This window comes from Haplochromis burtoni, unplaced genomic scaffold, assembly GCF_018398535.1.
Source record: "Haplochromis burtoni strain Fernald_Lab_line unplaced genomic scaffold, NCSU_Asbu1 Contig_4, whole genome shotgun sequence".
NCBI lineage: Eukaryota > Metazoa > Chordata > Actinopteri > Cichliformes > Cichlidae > Haplochromis > Haplochromis burtoni.
The window spans coordinates 693,296-713,279 of record NW_024582365.1 but is presented as its reverse complement, the minus strand read 5'-3'; the positions used below and the strand labels follow the sequence as shown (position 1 = coordinate 713,279).

Here is a 19,984-nt window from a genome sequence, read left to right as displayed (position 1 = left end):
AAGACTCAGGAGTCCAGACTGATATCTAAACTCATCAGTATGACAATGCACTCCTCAAGACTCGACTATCTAAACTTTGGGGTAAAGTAAGACTATTTTCTTATTCAACTAATAACACAGCCATGTACAATAGCTTAAAGGCACACAGCTCTATTCACTTATCCTTGTGAAAGAATTCAAAAGACGTTTCACTGAGAAAACTCAGTCACTGTGTAAAAATGTGACACATGCAAAAACACAGATATAAAATACACTAAAAATTACCCATAGTATAATATAAATAGCAGATTTTTAATTTCTTAGTCAGAGGACCATGCTATTTTTTTGTATGAAGACGCAACAGTGATGTTCTGTGACTATTGCACTCTGGGAAGTAAAAGGTTAAACTAAATATCAGTAGTTTGTGTTAAGTCATTGAATACAGTACACAGAGATGTACTGGGCATGTCAAGGTATTCATCAGGGTCCACTCTGGTCTCTCATCCTCCCCACCAAACCACCTCTCTACATCAATATTCTAGTATGCACAATCTCATCCTATTCTGTTTTATCATATTCAGCAGCAAAGTGCAGCGTGCATGTGTGTGCACATCATGGCGATAGCCTCTCTGGTGAAATAGGGCTCTCTGGGGGCTTGTGTCTCAACTCTACAGCCTTTGTGAGCCCCCATTACTTCTGACAGATAGAGATCACAAAACTGCTGAACAAACACCCCATTCAGTAATTAGCATACATTACAGTAATGGAAAGAGAAAAATGTATCAGTAAAGCCAAATGAAGTGCTTCCACCAAGTTAGTTCTGGCTTCTTAGTCTTCGTTTTCCTCTTTGTCCTATGATTGAGATCTGAATGCACTGAAGTCAGTGTTAAGCTCAAGAAAGAAGTTGATTTGAGCTTTGTGTCATGTTACCCTGCTAGAAAGAAATGATGACATTGTGGTCATAAGGGGATGCACATGGTCAGCAACGACACTCAGGTAGGTGGTGGCATATTAAGGAATGATACCGGACACTTAAATTCTCCCTTAAACTAGAGTAACAGAGGCAGGAGTTTACCAAAGCCAACAGGACCCAAGAGACAGTCCAGCACAAAGTAACAGGATGTAAGCTGCAAGCTGGGACAGCATAAACTGAGAGGCACAACCATGTAGCTTGAATAGTGTGCAGGAACATCTGTGCTGCATATGGACTAGAAGTCCCAAAGTACTAGAGGGAGACACCACAGAAGGTGGTCAAGAACATGGGCTGAAGTCCCATGAGACTTCAAGTTCCAGACTGACAAGCAGTTGCTGGCCAACCAAGCAGACACAGTGATGGTTGATAAAAAGCAGAGGACTGCAGTTGTGATAGATGTAGCAATTCCAGCTGACAGCAACATCAGAAAGAAGGCGCAAGAGAAAATTGAGAAGTACCAGAGCTGAAGAAACAACTGGAGCAGATGTGGAAGGTAAAAACCAAAGCCATTTCAGAGGTAATAGGACTATTAAGAGCTTTATCCCTCAAAATAGATGAGCAGCTCCAGCAGTCCAGTCCAGGCACATCAGAGGTCTTTTACTGGGAACAGCTAAGATATTGTGCAGACCCCTAAAACTCCCAGGTCTATGATAGAGGACCATTATTTCTATGTAACTTTGATTATACAGTCTCGAGCGGGGTATCATGTTGAAAAAGTCCATCTATTTACCTCTTTGTTTTACCTCTATTTTTATCAAGTTGTCACTACACTTTTTAAAACCCTGCAGGGTTTTTTGCTAGTTAAAGATGAAAGACATACAGACTGGAACACAAGCATATGTACTCACCTACACATCCAATGTAAATTACCTTCCCATTTTCTCTGCATCTCTCTCTAGCACACACACACAAGCACACACACACAAACGGAGTCTGACTAATTCATCACAGTGCCCAGCCGTCAAGACAACAGAGCTTCGCTTAACTTTTTCAGGGTTGCTCAAGCATCAAATGCACGACTTTTAGATGTTGTTGTTCTTCCATCTGTCATGCTTCAAGGAACCAACATCCTTTTCTTTAATCCCAGCATAAAGTTTAAAAAGGTATGTTTCCCTTGATTGTGCTATCTTATGTACAGCAAAGGAAATGTCAACCCCCAAAATACGGCCCTGTATTTCACACTGTCACTGTTCCAACACTCGGCATTAAAGTGCCCCCTAAGCTCATAGCAAACGCTGGTACTACAAACTTCAGTGATTCAAGCAGTCTCCACTTTCAATCTCTCCTTATGGTCCATATGCATGTGGATTCATTCCATCACAATGCTCATTTACACAAAACAGTCCAAGATCTGATATCTGAGGAGATTTAATGTGGTAGCAAAATCTGAGAAAAGAGCTAAATTAACACAGACGCACACAGACACATACAGGCAAAGGTTTCCCTCTGTATCAGACCCCCGAAATCAATTCTCGGAATGAACAGTGCAAAACGTAATTTACTTCGACGTCCTGATAATATGCACTGTGCTACAATAAAACAACATATATATATTTTATAGATCCTAACATGTTAACACAAAAGAATGCATGAAATACTGAAAATCACATCCTTTTTTATTCTCACAGTTATTCGGGAAGTAACTTTATAATCAACGATGAATACAACACTGCAAAATAAAATATAAAATATAACCATGTCATTGTTCCAACCTTTAGCAAAGTAAGACACAAAATCTGTTTTACTGCAGTAAATCTGTATGAGCGTCATTCCTAGGACCACAGCATGGTCAGGTAGGATGGGTAGGGGTGGGTGGGTGTGTGGGGTAGGGGTGATGTTTCAGGTCATGGCCAGCCAGTTTCTCTTTGCCATTCTCTGGGGAGGAACTCCAGACAGTGAAAAGGAACCATACTGCAGTACATCTACACTTCTCCATTTCCTCTCACTCAAGCCTCTAGTTCTCAACGGAGCCTGGGAATCAATACTGACATTGGGGGAAAGAGCAGCTTTCTTGCCTGCCTGCTCTGCTTCATATAGTAGCTGCCGCCAGGGAAGCCTCTGCATCAGTTTTTTCTTTTTTTAAATGTAAAAATGTAAATGTCCATCTCTGGTTTGAACAGATTTTTAGGGACTATTGCTCTCGTCCCTCCAATTGTGTTGATTTAGCCTAAATAGATATCAGATAAAAGGAAGTAAAGATAATGTTATATGTTAACTTTTGTGTGAGCCCCTAGCATATGGAAACACCCACTCATGTTTTAAATTACTCGAGAGTAATCCTTTCTTTTCTTTATAACATTAGAGACAAACATAGGCTATCCTGCTGACTGCTTCACTGTGTTTTTCCCCATGAAAGGCACCTTAGCCTCAGGGTATTGACAACAGACTTGATTTTCACTATTGATCAAACCTATACAGTGAGAACCTTTCCTCTCAGAAAGGGCATTCAAGAAAGTGCAGAGACATGGCTAATTCAATTTGGGACTAGAGATGCTTGGGTGTAAGTGAAACACTCTGTTATCAAAACAGGAGAGGTGTCATGAGAAAAGAGTTCGTGGATGGCTGTGTGGAGAGGTTTGTGGTCGGCCAAAAGATGAAATCAGGAATAAGCGATAAGTTGGTGTGAGGGGCCAGAGTCCCTATTAGAGGTCCCCGGGGGACAGGCAGCAGTGGCAGAGTGAAGTAAAAATAGCCACAGGCATGATTTCACTCTTGGGACCCAGGGAGGACTGAAGAGGGAGATCTGATCAGCGTCTCACAGCAAGGCAGCCAGATCCATTCCCCAAGTTCCCTAGGGTGCCACCTATCACACCAAGTGACTTAAACTGCTTACCACAGCCAGGCTGAACACAAACAGCACACACCTTTGCCACTGCTCGCTACAAAATAGGACAAAGAATGTCCTAATATTGCTCAAAGCGAATGTTGTTAGGGAGCAAATTTACGTCCAAACCTGTGTATTGTCTTGGAATGAACACAATAAAAAAAGGATATAGACATCTTTTCCACAAACTTATCTTGTTCATCGGCTGTTTTGGGGAAGTTTTCGATGTCATTCTCAAGCCTCTGAATGTGCCGTTCCATGTTGGTCAAACTGCTTTTTAAGATCTCGGCGGACACTGTGGAAAAGTGAAAACACACACAATAAGCTGGTTAGTATCAACAGTTGAGCGGCTCTTGCTCCATATAGGAGTAACCCATGATGAAAACAACACATCCCTGAAAACGTTAAACATTTAAACAAACATATCTACCGCAGAGGGAGACCGATGTGACATACTGACTCCACATAATCCATCTGCGTATGGCCTAGAAAAGTGAGCACGAGTGGTAATATGTGTGCACATTGGGTGTGTGTGCCTGTCTGCAGTGGCTCATTAATCAGTCTGTAATCACTGCTTGCAGAGTTGCTGTGGAATCCACTATATTCAGATCAGGCCTTTCAAGTAGAGACTTCAAACAGCATGCAGTGTCTTAGGGGATCAAATGGGACAGGAGCATGGATGCAGTGGCATGTTTAGGTTCCTGTAAAGGGTTTAGTTTTATTGACACACAAATTCCAGTTTGCTCAAACTGAACATATGTCATGTTGGTTAAATGGTATTGCCCAGTTTGAGAAAGGAAAGAAAAATAGGCTGATCAGAAAGCCAGTAACTAACTTTCTTTAATATCAGAGGAATGAGGAGATGGTATAAAGAGCACATGACTAAAAGTATCTCTGTTTATTTGTTTTTATTTAAGCTGGCTTTGAGCTTCCTGTACACTGTAAGCACCGAGCCTTTTGAGAACTAAAAGAGAAACAGTTGACAAAAATACTGTACTGTACTGAGAAGAAACATCTTTGTATAAGAGTAGTTAGAAGTGAAGCTGGTAGTGAACCTACGTGAAAGAGGGTTCGTGGGTCAGCTAAACATGGGTTTATTTTACTTTCTGAGGATATGTAAGTTGAAGCTACATTCATGAAGTCACTGACTGGACTTGCACAACAGGAAAGGACACGAGGTCACAAGAACCTCTGGGATTCTTCATCTTAAGAGTCTCAGCTTTCATTCCAGTCTAGCTTTGATTTTTCACAATGTTGACTAAACACAAGCAGATGAAACTACCTACTCGGCAGAGTAACATGTATCCTGCTGATTAACAGGTCTTGCCAGCTGATATCTTATAGGTTATATGTTATTTGAATGGGCCATCCAGTTCTACTTTGCATGAACTCGTTATTATTTGTTTCAAGTACAGATTGAATACAACAACCCAGGACAACTTTTAATATTTGGCACCACTTTGACATCTGCTGAGTGTTTACATCCTTTTGTCTGTAACTGAAGAGAAATAGAAAGCTGTGGCAGGTCTCACTGACATAAGGGTCAACCTTGTCTTGCTTTACATCAGTTCCACAGCTCGAGTTTGTCCTCTCTCATTTTCTGACAATAAAATTGGATAGCAATATTGTGGATCGCATGCACTTCCACTACACTGTCTGACACAAACACAAAGGGTGTCTAAGCTGCATTTCCATTAGAACACACACCCATACACAGAAATTGCCTATTGTGATTGGTCTAGAAGCAATGCAGGGAGAGTGATGGGTGAGGTCACTGTCATTATTAGACTTTTCAGCTAGCTAGCTGCGTAGACTGGGAGACTCACAATCCCTCCTTCTCAATTCTGGTAGAACTGACTCCTGGGAATGACACTGAGAAGACCACACTATCACACAGTCTGTTTCTCGACTGATAGGGCCCCTGAGATCCACATGTGCTTGTCACTTTGATCTCAGACTTACTAATGGTGAAAAAGGAAAGCGAGCAGTGGACAGATGAAGCAAGAGGCAAAACAATTAAATTCACATCAAGCCACTGGGAATGCGTTTGTCATTTATTATGGCTTATGATCGGTTTTTTTGTGGATTGAGTGACAGTACTGACTAATGGCTTGGCTGAAAAACTGATCATAGGAACCAAGCATAGTGTTTTTTATGAGATCAGAGAGGGGTCATAGGAATTCAAAACAGAAACGTTAACATGGGAAGTAAACCAGATGGGAAACAAGTGAAACCCAGCTACATAACAGATTACTTGCATACATGCATTTAGCATTAAATTTGTAGCTGTAGGCCACTTTATACTTTTCATAAATTTGTATATGTAAGTAGAAAATCCAGCATTGATTCTTATGGGATGTCATTAGCTACAGTGATACCTTCTGTACGCTGAATACATGTTCCAAGTGGATGAGTGGAGAAATAAAGAGGGCAGGTAGGTATATATCATACACACAGAAGCGAGGGATGAGTGATGTGTGGCGATGTAGGAAGAAAAGAGAAAGTAAAGAAAAGACAAAAGCCATTTTAAAGTGACGCTCTAAGCTGTATGAATTACAGAGTGAGGGGAAAACTGCGGACGACATCCTTAATTTATTGACATGAGCTCGGTAAAACTGGCCATTGCGGCATTAGTCATTCCTCAGAACAAAAGGCAGACAAAATGTATTTCATCGCGTTTTGCCTTGTTTCCCTCAAATAAACTGCCAGGGAAAAATACTGTGTAGCTCACGATACCAAATCAACCGCTATAATGCGAAGATGTCAACCTTCTATTCAGTCATCTGTTGAGGGGAGCAATTTTCATTTTGATTTATTGACAAATAATACCAATCATTCAACTAATGCTCTTGCAATGCTGCCAAAGGTTACAAAGGAAATAGAGATTTATTTTGAACATCGCTGCCAACGCAGCATAAAAGATCAAGTTTTAAATAATCTAAAGACTTATGAAAACAAAGACAAATGCAACATAAATCCTTAAGAGAAGGTCATTGATAAATACATTTATTCCTTTAGCAAAGTAAGTGTGTGTTGGAGAGGATATGACACAGGGAAAAGGGACACACAGAAAGGATGCACAAACACAGACTGCATAGAAGCATTTTTCAATTTTATATGTTGATTAGGTTTAAAAATGATCTCTTAATTAAAATATATCTCAAAAACTAATGACAATCCGATCGTTCAGTCTGACGTCACTAGCCGTGTCTGGGTCTAAACTCCGCTGCAGGTCCATATATCAAACGATCACTATGGCATTACTGAGAGTTGAAAAGCTGTCTAAAGTCTTTCATCTTTAATAAAATGATCAGGAGTTAGCTCGCTAGCTTCTATCTAAATACAATATAGCATGTCCTGACTGCGGGGTTTTGGAAACAAATTAAAACGTACAGCTCTGCTATCACTTCCAGCATAAATGAAGACAGAAAACTAAACAGCAGTGACGTTTGTAGGGTTACTGAAGTTGGGCTAGCTGGTAGCTAATGATATGCTATGTGACCGCTAGCGACACAGCTATGTTAGCATAATATAAGCAAGCTAACTTTTTTTCCACTGATAAAAGTTAACGTGAGTGTTCTCGGTGGTCAGGAACAAATGTAATCGCATGGCAGGATGCTGTAAAAGGACCAAACTTCAGCCAGGAGAACAACTTAGATAATCCATCCACAATACGAGGTTAGTCATTCATATACTGCTGCATGGGCTGGGCTGTAGTTACATCCTAAGGTTTTAAAAACTGAGCTTAAATAAATGATTAGTGGTAATAAAAGCCGAGGGAGGTCAACAGGGATCACTGACTGTTTTAGGAGCTCTTTGAGATCAAATAGAAGAAAATACAAAACATTAAACATGTTAACAACACAAAAGCCATATTAAACGCAGACTACTTTAGGCCCGGAAGTAGGATTCGTCACGTCATCACTTAATAATCGGATAAGTATAAAACACTAAAAAGTCAAATGTTATATTGGATCAATTTAACTGAAATTCATGTTGCTGGGAGGAATGAAAGTTTAAAAAAATGGCTGCCTTTCTTTACAGTGACAGCCGAAGCTATTCTCATTTGAATCAACTTGTTTTTCCATTGCATTAATTCTCTGTGAATATTTGAAATCTGCAAGTCTAAGAGGTACAGTAGTGGCTATTATAATAGCACTTCATATGTGGAAAAATATTCCAGCCTCTGGAGATTATAGGCGTTAAATTCTTCGAGAATCCAAAACAGTTTTAGGCATGCTTGCATTTTTACCCACGCAAAGCTCTCACCATTTCATTGACTATGCAACATGTAAAGACAGGATGACCTTCAGTAAACTCTTCACATGACCAGCTACACATAATATGTGCTGAAAGGTATATTCATCACATCAGAGTAAAATTGGTTATTGATCAGCGCAATACTACCAGTCAAGACAATGACTGATTGTGTGTGTTTCTAAGTAGGTGTTGTACACATTAGTGCTACTTCAAATACCTCTACTTTAACATGACCAACAATTTTCCTTTATCTTTTTCTTTAGTCTCGGTGGCACCTGAAAGCGAATAAGAGATGAAGTGGGAGACAGACTATTGTACAGCAGAGGAAAGCTACAAGAGGATAAACACAACTGCATGTGTTTCCTTTTCAGGAGGAATCAAAGCAGCTCAGGTTGCAGTACTGAAAGTGATAGTGTTGCTGTGACAACATAGTCACATTGTTCTTTCTGATTACCTTGCATCATGTACTCCTAAAAACAGCAGGCAGGAGAAAGCCGCAAATGAGTAAATTTAATGGACAGCATAAAGTTGGAGCTCAGGATTACCTGTAAATATTAGGGTACAATTTGAAACCATTGGAAATGATAATCTACCTTTGGTATGGTTTCCCGTTGTTTACTAGAACAAAAGATAGCTTCTTTAGTGATCTATTCATGTGTGAACAATTAAAACACCAGTTTGTTGAATTATTTAGATGCATCATATGGATAAACGATATTATTACTTTCACTCAGAGGGCAGGAAGTACCACAGTGTGCAAAAATAGTCACAGCTGTAATTTTCCATCAATCTTACACTAATTGTTTGCACATAAAAGGATGAAACCTTCTTGCTTTTGCTCTATTTCCTCTTTTAATTTGCATTTTCCTTAAAGCACTCATGCAGAAAAACTGTTACCATAATGAAGGATTTGTTTGCCTGATTGTAATTGATGACCCCCTGAAGAGTAAAATCAGAAGGTTTAAATTCGTAACGGTTAATCTGGAAATCCTTGCTATGATCACTTCTGAACAGAGGCCTCAGATGTTAAGCCTGGAGTCGCTACAACCACCACTCTCTCCCCATCCTGGAAAAAAACACAGCTAAATTTTGCAGTGTCACCATATCCAATATTCTTAAGCTACAAGATCAATCAAAAATAGAGAAGGAGAGATATGAACGTTAAACCAAGAAGAATAAAACATGACTGCATAATTTTTTAATTATGACATTTGAATGGAAGTATGGGCTGCAGCCAATCGGAAACGTACAGCCAGGCACCAAAAAACACACACTTTACTGTTCCTCCCGATCTAGAAGCAGGGCTTGTTTGCAATGGGGGTCATGTCTATGAGACTTTATTGCTTTTGGCAGCCATCAGAGCTACAGCCCAGTGCCAGATCTCTGGAGGAATTACAAATGGAGTCAATTACAATATATTTTGATGCATGGGAAAGTTTAGACATTGACCTGGGGTGATGACAATTCCCTGGGAAGTGCTGAGGAAATCAGTCAGGGTGATGTGTTGCTGCTATATGTAAGTCTATGCCCTCTGCAATAAAAAGAATGAGGATCTCAAAGGGGTACAATGGTTTACCTCTTCTCTCCTGACAGCCAGCAACCTAAATGCACCTGAAGATGGCAATTTCTCTTTGTCAACACGTGTTTTTCTTTGATATTGTTATGATACGTTTCCTGTGACATGCCAACAACAGAAAATTATGAGTTAGGAATATACAGCTGGACGGTTAGGGTAACTGATTTTAAGGCAAGGTGTATGAAAAACACCAATGGAAGCTGAGTTACCGTAGCTTGAAGAGGCAAGCATGTGTTCCATCTTTCATGCATGTTTGCACTCGTGTTAGGCTGACTAGGTTATCCAAATAAGTGTGCTGTTGGGTAAGTAGCAGAATAAGTAAAACCTCAGCTATGTTCTCATGCTGATGCTTCAGTCACACTTACAAGTACAACTACTAATTAATTACAATAACAAATGCCTGAATGCCTTTTAAAGTATGTATTTATGCCACAATTCATCACAATACCACAGTTTGGCTGACGCTGAATTGGAAGCACACACACACACACAAAAGGAAATGCACACATGTATAACTTCAAAATAATAATGAAGGAAATGACTAACTTAAAATACATCAAACAGGACTGCATTCACAGTAAGATGGATATGGATATGACTTGGTGTGGCATACCAAGTCATCATGATAGCCTGCAGAGGTTGAGTCTTGCCTCTAACCTCATTCACAACTTCAAAGTTGCACCTTATCACATGGCTAAAGGTAATTCACCTGACACCTCTAAAGGGAAACACTCAACTTGCTATTTCTACATCCAAGACACCAAAACCTTACTTCAGTTATTAACTGACCTGAAATCTATAAATATATTTCTTCACAGCAATGCACTATAGTTCAGAATCAGAGAACTTTTGCAAAAAAAAGAAAGAAAGAAAAAAGAAGAGAGAGCTGGAAAAAAAAACTTAGGGAAAGAAAAAAACAGATTCAAACTGAACCAACAACAAAATCCCAGCTTTTAAATATTTAACACTGAATATAACAATGTCAATTAATATGCAGTAGCTGCAAGCACCAATTACCAGGGCGCATGCCCAAGGGTGTGTTCGTGCTCGTGCGCCCCTGAACACACATCTTCTAATACAGTTAATCTTAAAAGAAAGATCAACTGCATCAGCACAAGAGCAAAGGAAAACTGCTGGATTCTAGTAAATATGTGATACACTACACATGATGCAAGAAGTACAAAATATGCTTTGTGCCGAGTTCAGGTTAACACTTTTTTAAATTGCAATAAAAATATGTCTGATTTCTACATATAGTAATAATACTAATCTGTGGGACAATATTGCTGCTATTTAACTAGTTTACATTCAGTCTTATCAAAGGTTTTGCTTGAGTCTAGACTAAGAAAGGCCAACTGCTGTGGGAACACTAGAATGAGAAGAGGATAAATTGTGGGAGAGGGTCATGAACTTGACTGATATTTTTCTATTATTTATCTAAGAAAACCTGTCAGTGACATCCCATCGTGATCTACAGTTCACCGGTGCATATTCACAGAAGAGAAGCGACTTTTTAAAATGAGATTTTTTTTCTTTCTAATACTTAAAAATTGAAGATGGCAAAAATGTATACTAATTATAACCTACCTCAGTTTACTCCAGAGGGACAGGTGGAAGTGTTATGAATTTTCAGCAGTTTCAAAGCCGTTTCATTTCCCTGTTTCACCATACAGTCATAATTACTGCCTATTTAGCCTTAACCTGTAATAACCTTATTTTTAAAATCATTATTATTTGGCATACCTATGCTATTTCAGTCTTGAGGGGAAAAAAAACAGGTTTCATTAACAATAGTGTGAAAATCAGTTGCCTGCAACTAAATGAGACAGTGTGCAGTGAGTGCCCGACTGTCAGTGTTTTGGATTTTGGCTCTGCTGTCCATTCAGTAAAGAATAAAACAACAATGATGAGGAGGAGAAGAAAAAGACAAAATCAAGGAAAAGAAACAAAAACAGTTCTTAGTTTTCCTGTTGTTTTTTAAATTAATGTTAGTCACTCTTACTTCTCTTCTTTACTCAGTTTCTCTGGCCTCTGTTCTCCTCCCATTTGTAGCGCAAGAGCTCCCTCTGGGAGAGCCACACAGATCAAAGTCTGTAGTTGGGCATATTTACACAAATCTTAATAAAGATGGCTGATATAAATATACAGCATGTCTATCAGGTACAGTAAGAAGTTTAACTACTTTCTCTGCAGTAGTTAAACAAATATACCTAACAAATAAAACTTTTACTTGTATCAGTTAAACCAATCCTGGGATTTTTTTTAAAGCAATATTTTCTTATGAAGATAGAAATTGATTATTGCAGTGCCTAAAACTGTTAATCTAATATGGCCCCCTTAAAACTAAATGTATGTACTGAAAACACTAACACTGATGACCATAAATGCATCTCTTCAAATTTAATATGTATGCACTACATGAGGTGATTGTTTTTTTTATGACAAAACAAAATGTGCCTGATGTGTACTTAGTGAGAGCTTTTCAGACATAACTTCACTGTATGTATGGCTGAAGATCCACGTTCTACCTTTAATTCAGAGATAAATGTCATCAGTCTTTTGTAGATTTTTTTAATAAAAAAAATGTGTTTGTGCATTTGTGATGGTGTATGACTCATAAGAACTGTGTAGGGTGGACGATGACTCAAATCTGTGTTGGCCTCCCCATTTTCCTTTTTGCTGATAAAGTTCTTCCAGTGTTCTTCCACAACACTGGATTTATTGATCATGACATGTTGTTGTTATTGTCTAACTTGTCTATGACTCTGTTAAACATTTATTTTGCAATGGTTACAAAAATAGAGATGTTGACAGATAACTAAACTCCCAGCATATCTGCATTTAAAGGAAAATTCCCGTCTAGTTTGGTGATAGATCTCACTTCAGGCTCTCAGTGAAGCTCTTCAGTCCAGTATTAAAATGTCACCCTTTAATCATTCTGTGTTTGTCACCATCCACACAGACAGCAATCCTTTGCATTATCCAAGTATAGCTCTGTAAACGGTCATAATCACATTGTCATCCCTGATTTAGATTTAAATTATGTATTCATTTCAGGAGAAAAGACAGCCAGGCTGTTTTTGATTGGCCTTAAACTAAGTAGCCATAGTGACGAGATATCTGTTAAATGTTAGGTCACCTGCAGTTAGCAAACAGATTTTATCTTCCAGTGCGGATGACTGCTTAAGGTGGTTCCTTAACAGCAGGAGGAGGACGTGGAGGTAACTGAATGTCTTAAATATGCTAACTCACTAGAAGCCGTGGAGCTGTGTACAAGGTATTTGGCAGTGGAAGCAGGAATACATTTTAAATTATTCAGTTTAAGGTACAGTCCTCATTCTTAATGCAGCAACCTTTGCAGGTTGGATTTAAACCTAATCTTTGCAACTCATACTTGTGCGTTTTGGGTAGCAGTGGAAATTGATTGATAGTTCTTTTCAAAATCTTGAGTGGTGTTTTGGGGTGCAGCCTTTTGACAGTTCTTCCTGGAAAAGGAAAGAAAAAAAGCACCTTCCACACTTTGTTCTAAGGCTCTCCCAACATATTCACTTGCTTCATACATGCTAAAAGCCCAGGGGGCTTGGGAAGTGTAAGCAGTTCAACTTTCCTCTTAGACCTCTGTTGCTATTTTTTAAAAGGTTATTATTTTTTCTCCAATAGCACAAAAATATCCAGCCTATCTTTACTTTAATGCAGGTCAAATCATGGAAACGATGGATTACACTTATAAATACATTAATGCTGCGTGCTATGTAATCAACGGGCAAGCCTGACAAAATGTGGAAACATTTTCTGGTAGAAAATGTTTAATTTCTTTTTAAACTCATAAATGCTCGAAACCCTCCTTTTTTTCTAATGTAGTTTTGTTACCAGCTGCTTGTTCCACTTCTGCATGTAATTTTATTGTGACCTACATGTGGCTACCAAAATTAGGATTTCCTATGTCCCTATATCACACTAATAAAGTAGACTCAGTAAGATTCATAACCCTTACATGATGAGAAAGGTCAGATCAATTCCAGCACAATCCACATTTGTCTTCATTTAGAAGTCACCATATAAAGAGGACGTATGATCCCTTTAGAAACACATGTTTAAACCGTAGAATCATTAAGTATTTAAACAGGGTTGTACTCAGTATTCATTTGGCTGGAGTGTTGACATGTCTTTTGTTTTTCATTCAGGAGACGAGACTTGGTACGCACGATTGCCGAGCCATAAACATAGTCCCTTTCCACCTCAGGCAATCCTTAAACTCATCAGCAGCGTAATGAGACTTTTGAGCTACGAGATGAATTAACTGGCTATTTGTCTTGTTTTTACCCACCACATGCAGAGTAGTTGAATATAGCATGGGGAGCAATCCCGGACTGTGAAATATGTGGCAGGACAAACTGACACATAGCTGAGTTTAAGAAAATTGACTGGGTTTCCTGCAACAATGTGAAACAATTAGTCTCTTGCATTAGTCAATGTAATAGAAAAAGGACCTTGAAAGCCACTTCAGTACTGAAAGTTTGAATATAAAGCACGCATGCACACACAGAGTAAAATATCAATTGAAATAAAGGAAACCTTTTAATAGTGGAGAGAAATCTTAAGTCAGTACCATAATCCTTTACATATAGTGCTTCTAACATTAGCTTACTGTCCAACTAAATTCAATGGATGGGACTGTGAGTGGAAACCCAAAGAAGGCTCATGTTTTAGACGCTGCACTTGTTACATAAACTTGTTTGTCTTTGCAGAGAGGGGTGGGATGACTGCTCCTTTATGTTAGAGCTATAACACAATGCAGGAAGCTGCCACGGTTTAATGTGTTCCAAACATTGGTGTATCGGTGTTCTGTAAATGAGAGGCAAAATGTAAAGAACTTTACTCTTTCATGTAAAATACTATCTATTGACCACATCTGGTAAAAACTGGTGACTTCATGTCAAGTGAAGAAGACACACTGTAATCTAAAACCTTTGCAGATGGCAAGCACTACCAATTTAATTGAACATTTTATCCTTAAGGAAGAGCTTTTTATTGATAACAAGTGAGAACAAGTGAAGTAAAACCAAGTAAATAAAGGCCCCCAAAAGAATAACCAAGCCATGAGATCCCTTTAATGTAGGGGCCAATTATTAAGGTAATTAATACAATTTCCTTGGTCTACATCACACATGCCTTTGCCAATTTGTACACTAGTCCATTTCACTTCTTTCTATATAACCAATGTAGCCAACTTTTGAACCAATATAATCTGCAAGTGTCTTTTTAAAGACAGATGCACTGCAACACTACAGCAATGTCTTTCAGTCAGCTAAAGAAGAGATTCTTATTGAAATCACTGTTTCTATTTGCAAAGATTCTGTAGGAATTATTAAATCAGTTAACCATTTATTCTGGGACGCAATGCATAGATAAACAAAATGATAACCACATAACAAATAAATATGTTAAAGGGTATTTTAAGTGATCGTAGTTGCAGAGGTTATATCGTTTTTATATAGTTATTATATCTGTATCTATATATAGTTAAAGAGTGGACTGCTACAAGTGCCAAAAGACTACTAACAACACAATGGACCTAAAATTGCAAAAGATATACAATACTGGGGTGTTTCTGCTGTTATCTAGTAGCCCACAGCAGCCTCACTGTGCTTTCCCATTTACCCATTACTTACGGGGGTTTGTAGCTTGCAGCCAGTCACCCTATTGTAATAACCAACAGCTTTAGGCTTTGCTAAAAGCTGTTGTTGCTCTAGATGCACGCTAGACACTCCATGAATATAGGTCACCAGTTAAATGAAATTTTAACCTTCTAAGTATCATAAATGTGTCTGTAAAATATGTCCTGGGGGAATTATTATAATAAAATGATTCCAGTCACAGGAGGGAGAACGTTTTTCTGCAGGCAAATTTCAAGCGGACTTTCCCTCCTTCTTGGTTTTAAACTTCATTTAGACAATGCCTCATCTGATTTGAACTGTGAATAGCAAGTCAAATTAAAATAAAATGTCACTCCTGTAATTGGGGTCCTGCTGTGTAATCAAAAAGTGCTCATGCTCAAGATGCATATGCAAAAACTCTTCATTCATAGTTTTGCAGCCACACGTAATTAAAATATAGACAACCATGAATGTACCCTTCTCAGGTTCATACAGCTGAAGTGACAGAGTAAAAGGTAACAGCCAGCAACAATAACTTGCTCATATCTTGGTAAAGCATAGCCAAAAAGCTTCCAAAGGCCAATGCCCTCACAATCTCACAATTTTAAAGGAAGCAGCTAAATATTAAATAAATATTAATAGGGTCCTTTATTGCCTAAGCTTGACTTTTCCATAACATTTCATTACATTAGGTCGGGTAATTTGTTGTTATTCTGGTGACAAGTACCAAGCAGCATAAGATAACACACGATGGCAGACGAACAAATGTGAACACAGAGCACCAGCACCACCTTTACAAATGATGTTATAAAGTAGCATGCAATGAACCTTTGTGTATATCTTGAGTAGAAAACTGCTCAAAAAAAGACCCATCCTGTTGCCATGGCAGCTGTAGAGTCAGTATTTGTGTACAGGTAAGCTTCTGTGCAAGGACCTAAACGGCCGAATGTTTCCAAACCATCCAAGAATGTTTTTCATTTATTTATTACTTTGAAGTATTTTTGATTTCTGTTCATTTGATGATGATGTTGATGTCTTTTCACTTTTTCAGGTTTAAGTACAGCTTGGCCAGTAGTCGGCAACGGTTTGCAGACAACCTGATGTCTTCCATGTAAACTATGGGGGACTATGGCAATCTGATGGAGACCAACAATCACAAGGAGATCTTTGGCACAGCTCCCTCTTTCCATGTGATTTAACATAGTGTCAGACAAAAACCTAATACGACCAGTTACTACAACAATTAGGAGGTGGCTGAGCCCAATTACTTAAAAAAATAAATACATAAGAAATGCCACACCATATTCCTCTCTCTACCAAATATTAAACAAAGCTTTCTCTGACAAAAATGCAAACAGTTTAAATCTGGACAGAGCCAGCAGAAAAACAGAATTGGACTGCTGTGTCTTCAGCTATTTGGAATTACTTAGGTTTGTACCATGTATTTGATTAAGTTGCACTGATGGATTTCAAAGCGGAAAAAAAATCAGTGAGGAACATGCCCTTATATAATACTTAACTGGTCAAAATGAAGACTAGCAGCATTGCATTTAAAAGTTTTCATTCTTAATATAAACAAAGGGTAAGCAGGGCAGAGGAGAATAGAAAGCTGCAAAACTGAGGCAGAGGCCTCTCCAGGTAAAGAAAAAAGTGTACAGGGGAAGCTGGAAACAATAATGGGCTGACATGAAACATAATCCCCTCTGTCTGAGATTTTATTGGCAGCCCCTCCAAAGAATGGTGGCTCCCCTATTATGACTTAACACATCAAAATCGCAGCATAGCACACACAGAAAAGGCCACCTGATGATAAACACAGCAGACAGCGTCAGAGGCTTTATCTTGTGGCTGCCTGCAGCTCGACACAGGTTCAATTTGGCCTGCAACAATCGATTCTGTCCCTTCTTACCTCTGCTTCATTTGGTGGAATAAAAACAGACCTTTCGGTAAAGAGCAGGTCTCAGCTGGTATGCCATGTCAAGGCAAAGGAGAGGAAAACTGGTGATAGCAAGACACCTGAATTGCAGCTGACCATTAAACAGGTATTCACATTTTTACAATCACGATATTTGAATCATGGTCAAAATAGTAGATTACAACTTGCATGGACTTTGAAAATTATATGTCAGTTGTAATACACAATAATGAATAAACCCAAATGAACAGTAGAGCTTTAGGAAACTATAGCTTTAAGCTATGCAAATAAAATAAAATAAACATTTTAGGTCATCTTCTATACCTAAATAGCAAACACAGAAATTTTATTATTATTTATTTATTACTATTTTACTTAATAACTTGGGTTACAGATTAGTTGTAGAAGCTGAAAAGAAATTTCACGTACTTGACCTCGTTCTTCACCTATCTCATTGGTGCATGCAAAATTTATCATAAACAAATTTAACAGAAAATTAGGAAATTTGCTGATTGATGGTTATCTTTATATACATACGCCTTGGTTATTCGAACTATGCCATGCACCATCTATAGAGTCAGACAGTACTCTACAAGTAATAACCACATTGTAGTGGCATATAATAATGCTATAAATAAATATGGAGTATAACGGAGAAAGTGTTGGTCTTGTCCATTATGCAGTACCATTGGGTCGACATGTGACTGACCACTAAATTCCTTCTGCGGCACGATAACGACCTGCTATAGATATGAAGAACTAGCTACAGTCAAAAGAAGAAAACGAAGTCTTGCAAAAGGTGTGAACTGCCCACACAGACCGCGCTCTTTGAAGTTCTTGCATGTTGTCTTGTGTGTTGATTAGGATTAGGAACAGACTGCAGTTTAAGTTGCATCGACTGTTTGTTAAATTTATAAAAGATATCTTTCTTGGTTACTGGGGTGCAAATTTCTACCCCACCAATGGACATTTTACATGCACTAATTCACACAGCTACTAAAGGTCACCGAACTTTAAAACATGATGTTACTTCATATCTTGCACAGACAACCTATGGTATTGTTTTCCTGGGAAAAATTGAGGCAAGTTGATTTATTTATGTTTTTGTATTCTGCCCCTAAATATGAAAGGCATTTTTCGTGGAAGCCACCTTCTTGTGTTTAATGCAAGAGTGACGCCATAACTGTCTTTATTTGAAGAGAGCATCATTATTTCCTGAGATGAAAGCAACAGAGGTGGAAATGATATCATACTCATTACATGGGAGGAAAACACTCTGTTATGGTGGTGGGCAATATAGAACCTCCTTTTCATGACAATTATTAATACCCTGTCCCATTAATTTGCAATATCATCCCCATCTCCAATGAAGGTTATCCCTCTGCTCAGTATGCAGGCAACCTGGCCTCAAATTCTCAATTTCACATGCAAATGTGGAGCAACTGATTTAAATAATATTTGAATATGGATTGCACAGTGTGACTCCATATCACAGAGCTGTAAAAAAAAAGAAGGTGGAAAATGTAAATCGTCAACATGTAAGAGAAAGGTCATCGTGCGGACCTGTTAGATTTATTTTTTAAATAAAGGGCTTGCTGCTAAATTAAACTCATTTCACAAGGCCTGAGGACAAAATTAGAGGAGATTGGTCTGATTTACATCTCAAAGCCAAACAAACACAATACAGTTCATACAGCACAAAAGAAGCAGTTTCTGATATGATAGTGGATTTATCTAGTATATGATCGACAACAGCAGTTGCTTTTATACGCAAAGATGAGGAAAAATGGATGATTTACCAACTTGTAAACTAGTTCACAACGATATAGCTGAGTCTGCTACAATGCTGCGTTCTGTTTGCCTTAGAGTCAGAGCTCAGAGATGAGTAAACTTCTGCATGGTGTGCACTAGTAGTGATTCTAGAAAACCGAGGAAAAGTAAGCGGCTGTTCTGACTTTCCATGTTGGAAGTCCAACTTTAGGGAACAATCCAGTTGAAAATTCCAACCCCATACTTCAGACTTCAGCTGTAAAGCATCATCAAGTCACTGGTGCACAATTTTGCATAATGTAAAGAAAATGTGTGGCAACAACCATTTGGAAGGTGACAGATGAAGATAAGCACGATGTTGGTAGACCTAAATGTAACACATACAGCGAAAGCTTCAACATAGGCAGCAAATGTACTGCCGTGTCTTCGTTCCTCTCAGGGGTATTAACCCTTTAAAGCCAGTCGGAGTGGCGTAACTATTTTTAAATCCGGTAGCACTGCAACCACGTGAGCTAGCGCAATAATTTTTTTTGCATATGAAATCAGAGGAGTTGTACTTGCATCTTATGCCATCAGCTTGTCCTCGGTCACAGTTTCCTTCCACATACAGCTTTGCAAAAACTGCATAAAAAGCACTTGCAGCAACAAAAACATAATATTCCAGAAACTCGCTTTGCCGATCCGATCAGCTGTTTGTAACACTTCCTACGTCCATCAGCGTGAACTATCGCATGTCCGCCATGACCTGCCCGAAACCGGAAGTGACGTCATTTTGCGGAAATGTAGTTTTTTACCATCGTGGCCTTATGAGCCTATACTGTGTTTTTAAAAGTTATGTTTGACTTTATGACTTTCTGTGTCGTTTCTGGGATGCTGAGGACTCATATTGCACTGCTGGAAATAGTTTATTTTGATGCATATGCTGTTATTTTGCAAATTTGCACTATAATATTTATTTTCGTTTTTCCTGCAGTATATAAAAATTGGTGTATTTCAAAAATAAAACTATGAAGACACTCAAAATAAATTT

The 19,984-nt window shown here is 38.5% G+C and overlaps 1 protein-coding gene across 8 annotated transcripts in view; it reads right to left on the bottom strand.

The window, feature by feature from the left end:
* The window catches only part of diaph2 (diaphanous-related formin 2), a 353,656-nt gene that overhangs the window by 93,562 nt on the left and 240,110 nt on the right, over positions 1-19,984 (bottom strand). For all 8 annotated transcript variants that reach the window (XM_014333843.2, XM_014333845.2, XM_014333847.2 and 5 more), the window contains one exon: positions 3,947-4,071. In XM_014333843.2, coding sequence (XP_014189329.1) covers positions 3,947-4,071 — 125 coding nt within the window. The remainder of the gene's footprint in view (positions 1-3,946; positions 4,072-19,984) is intronic.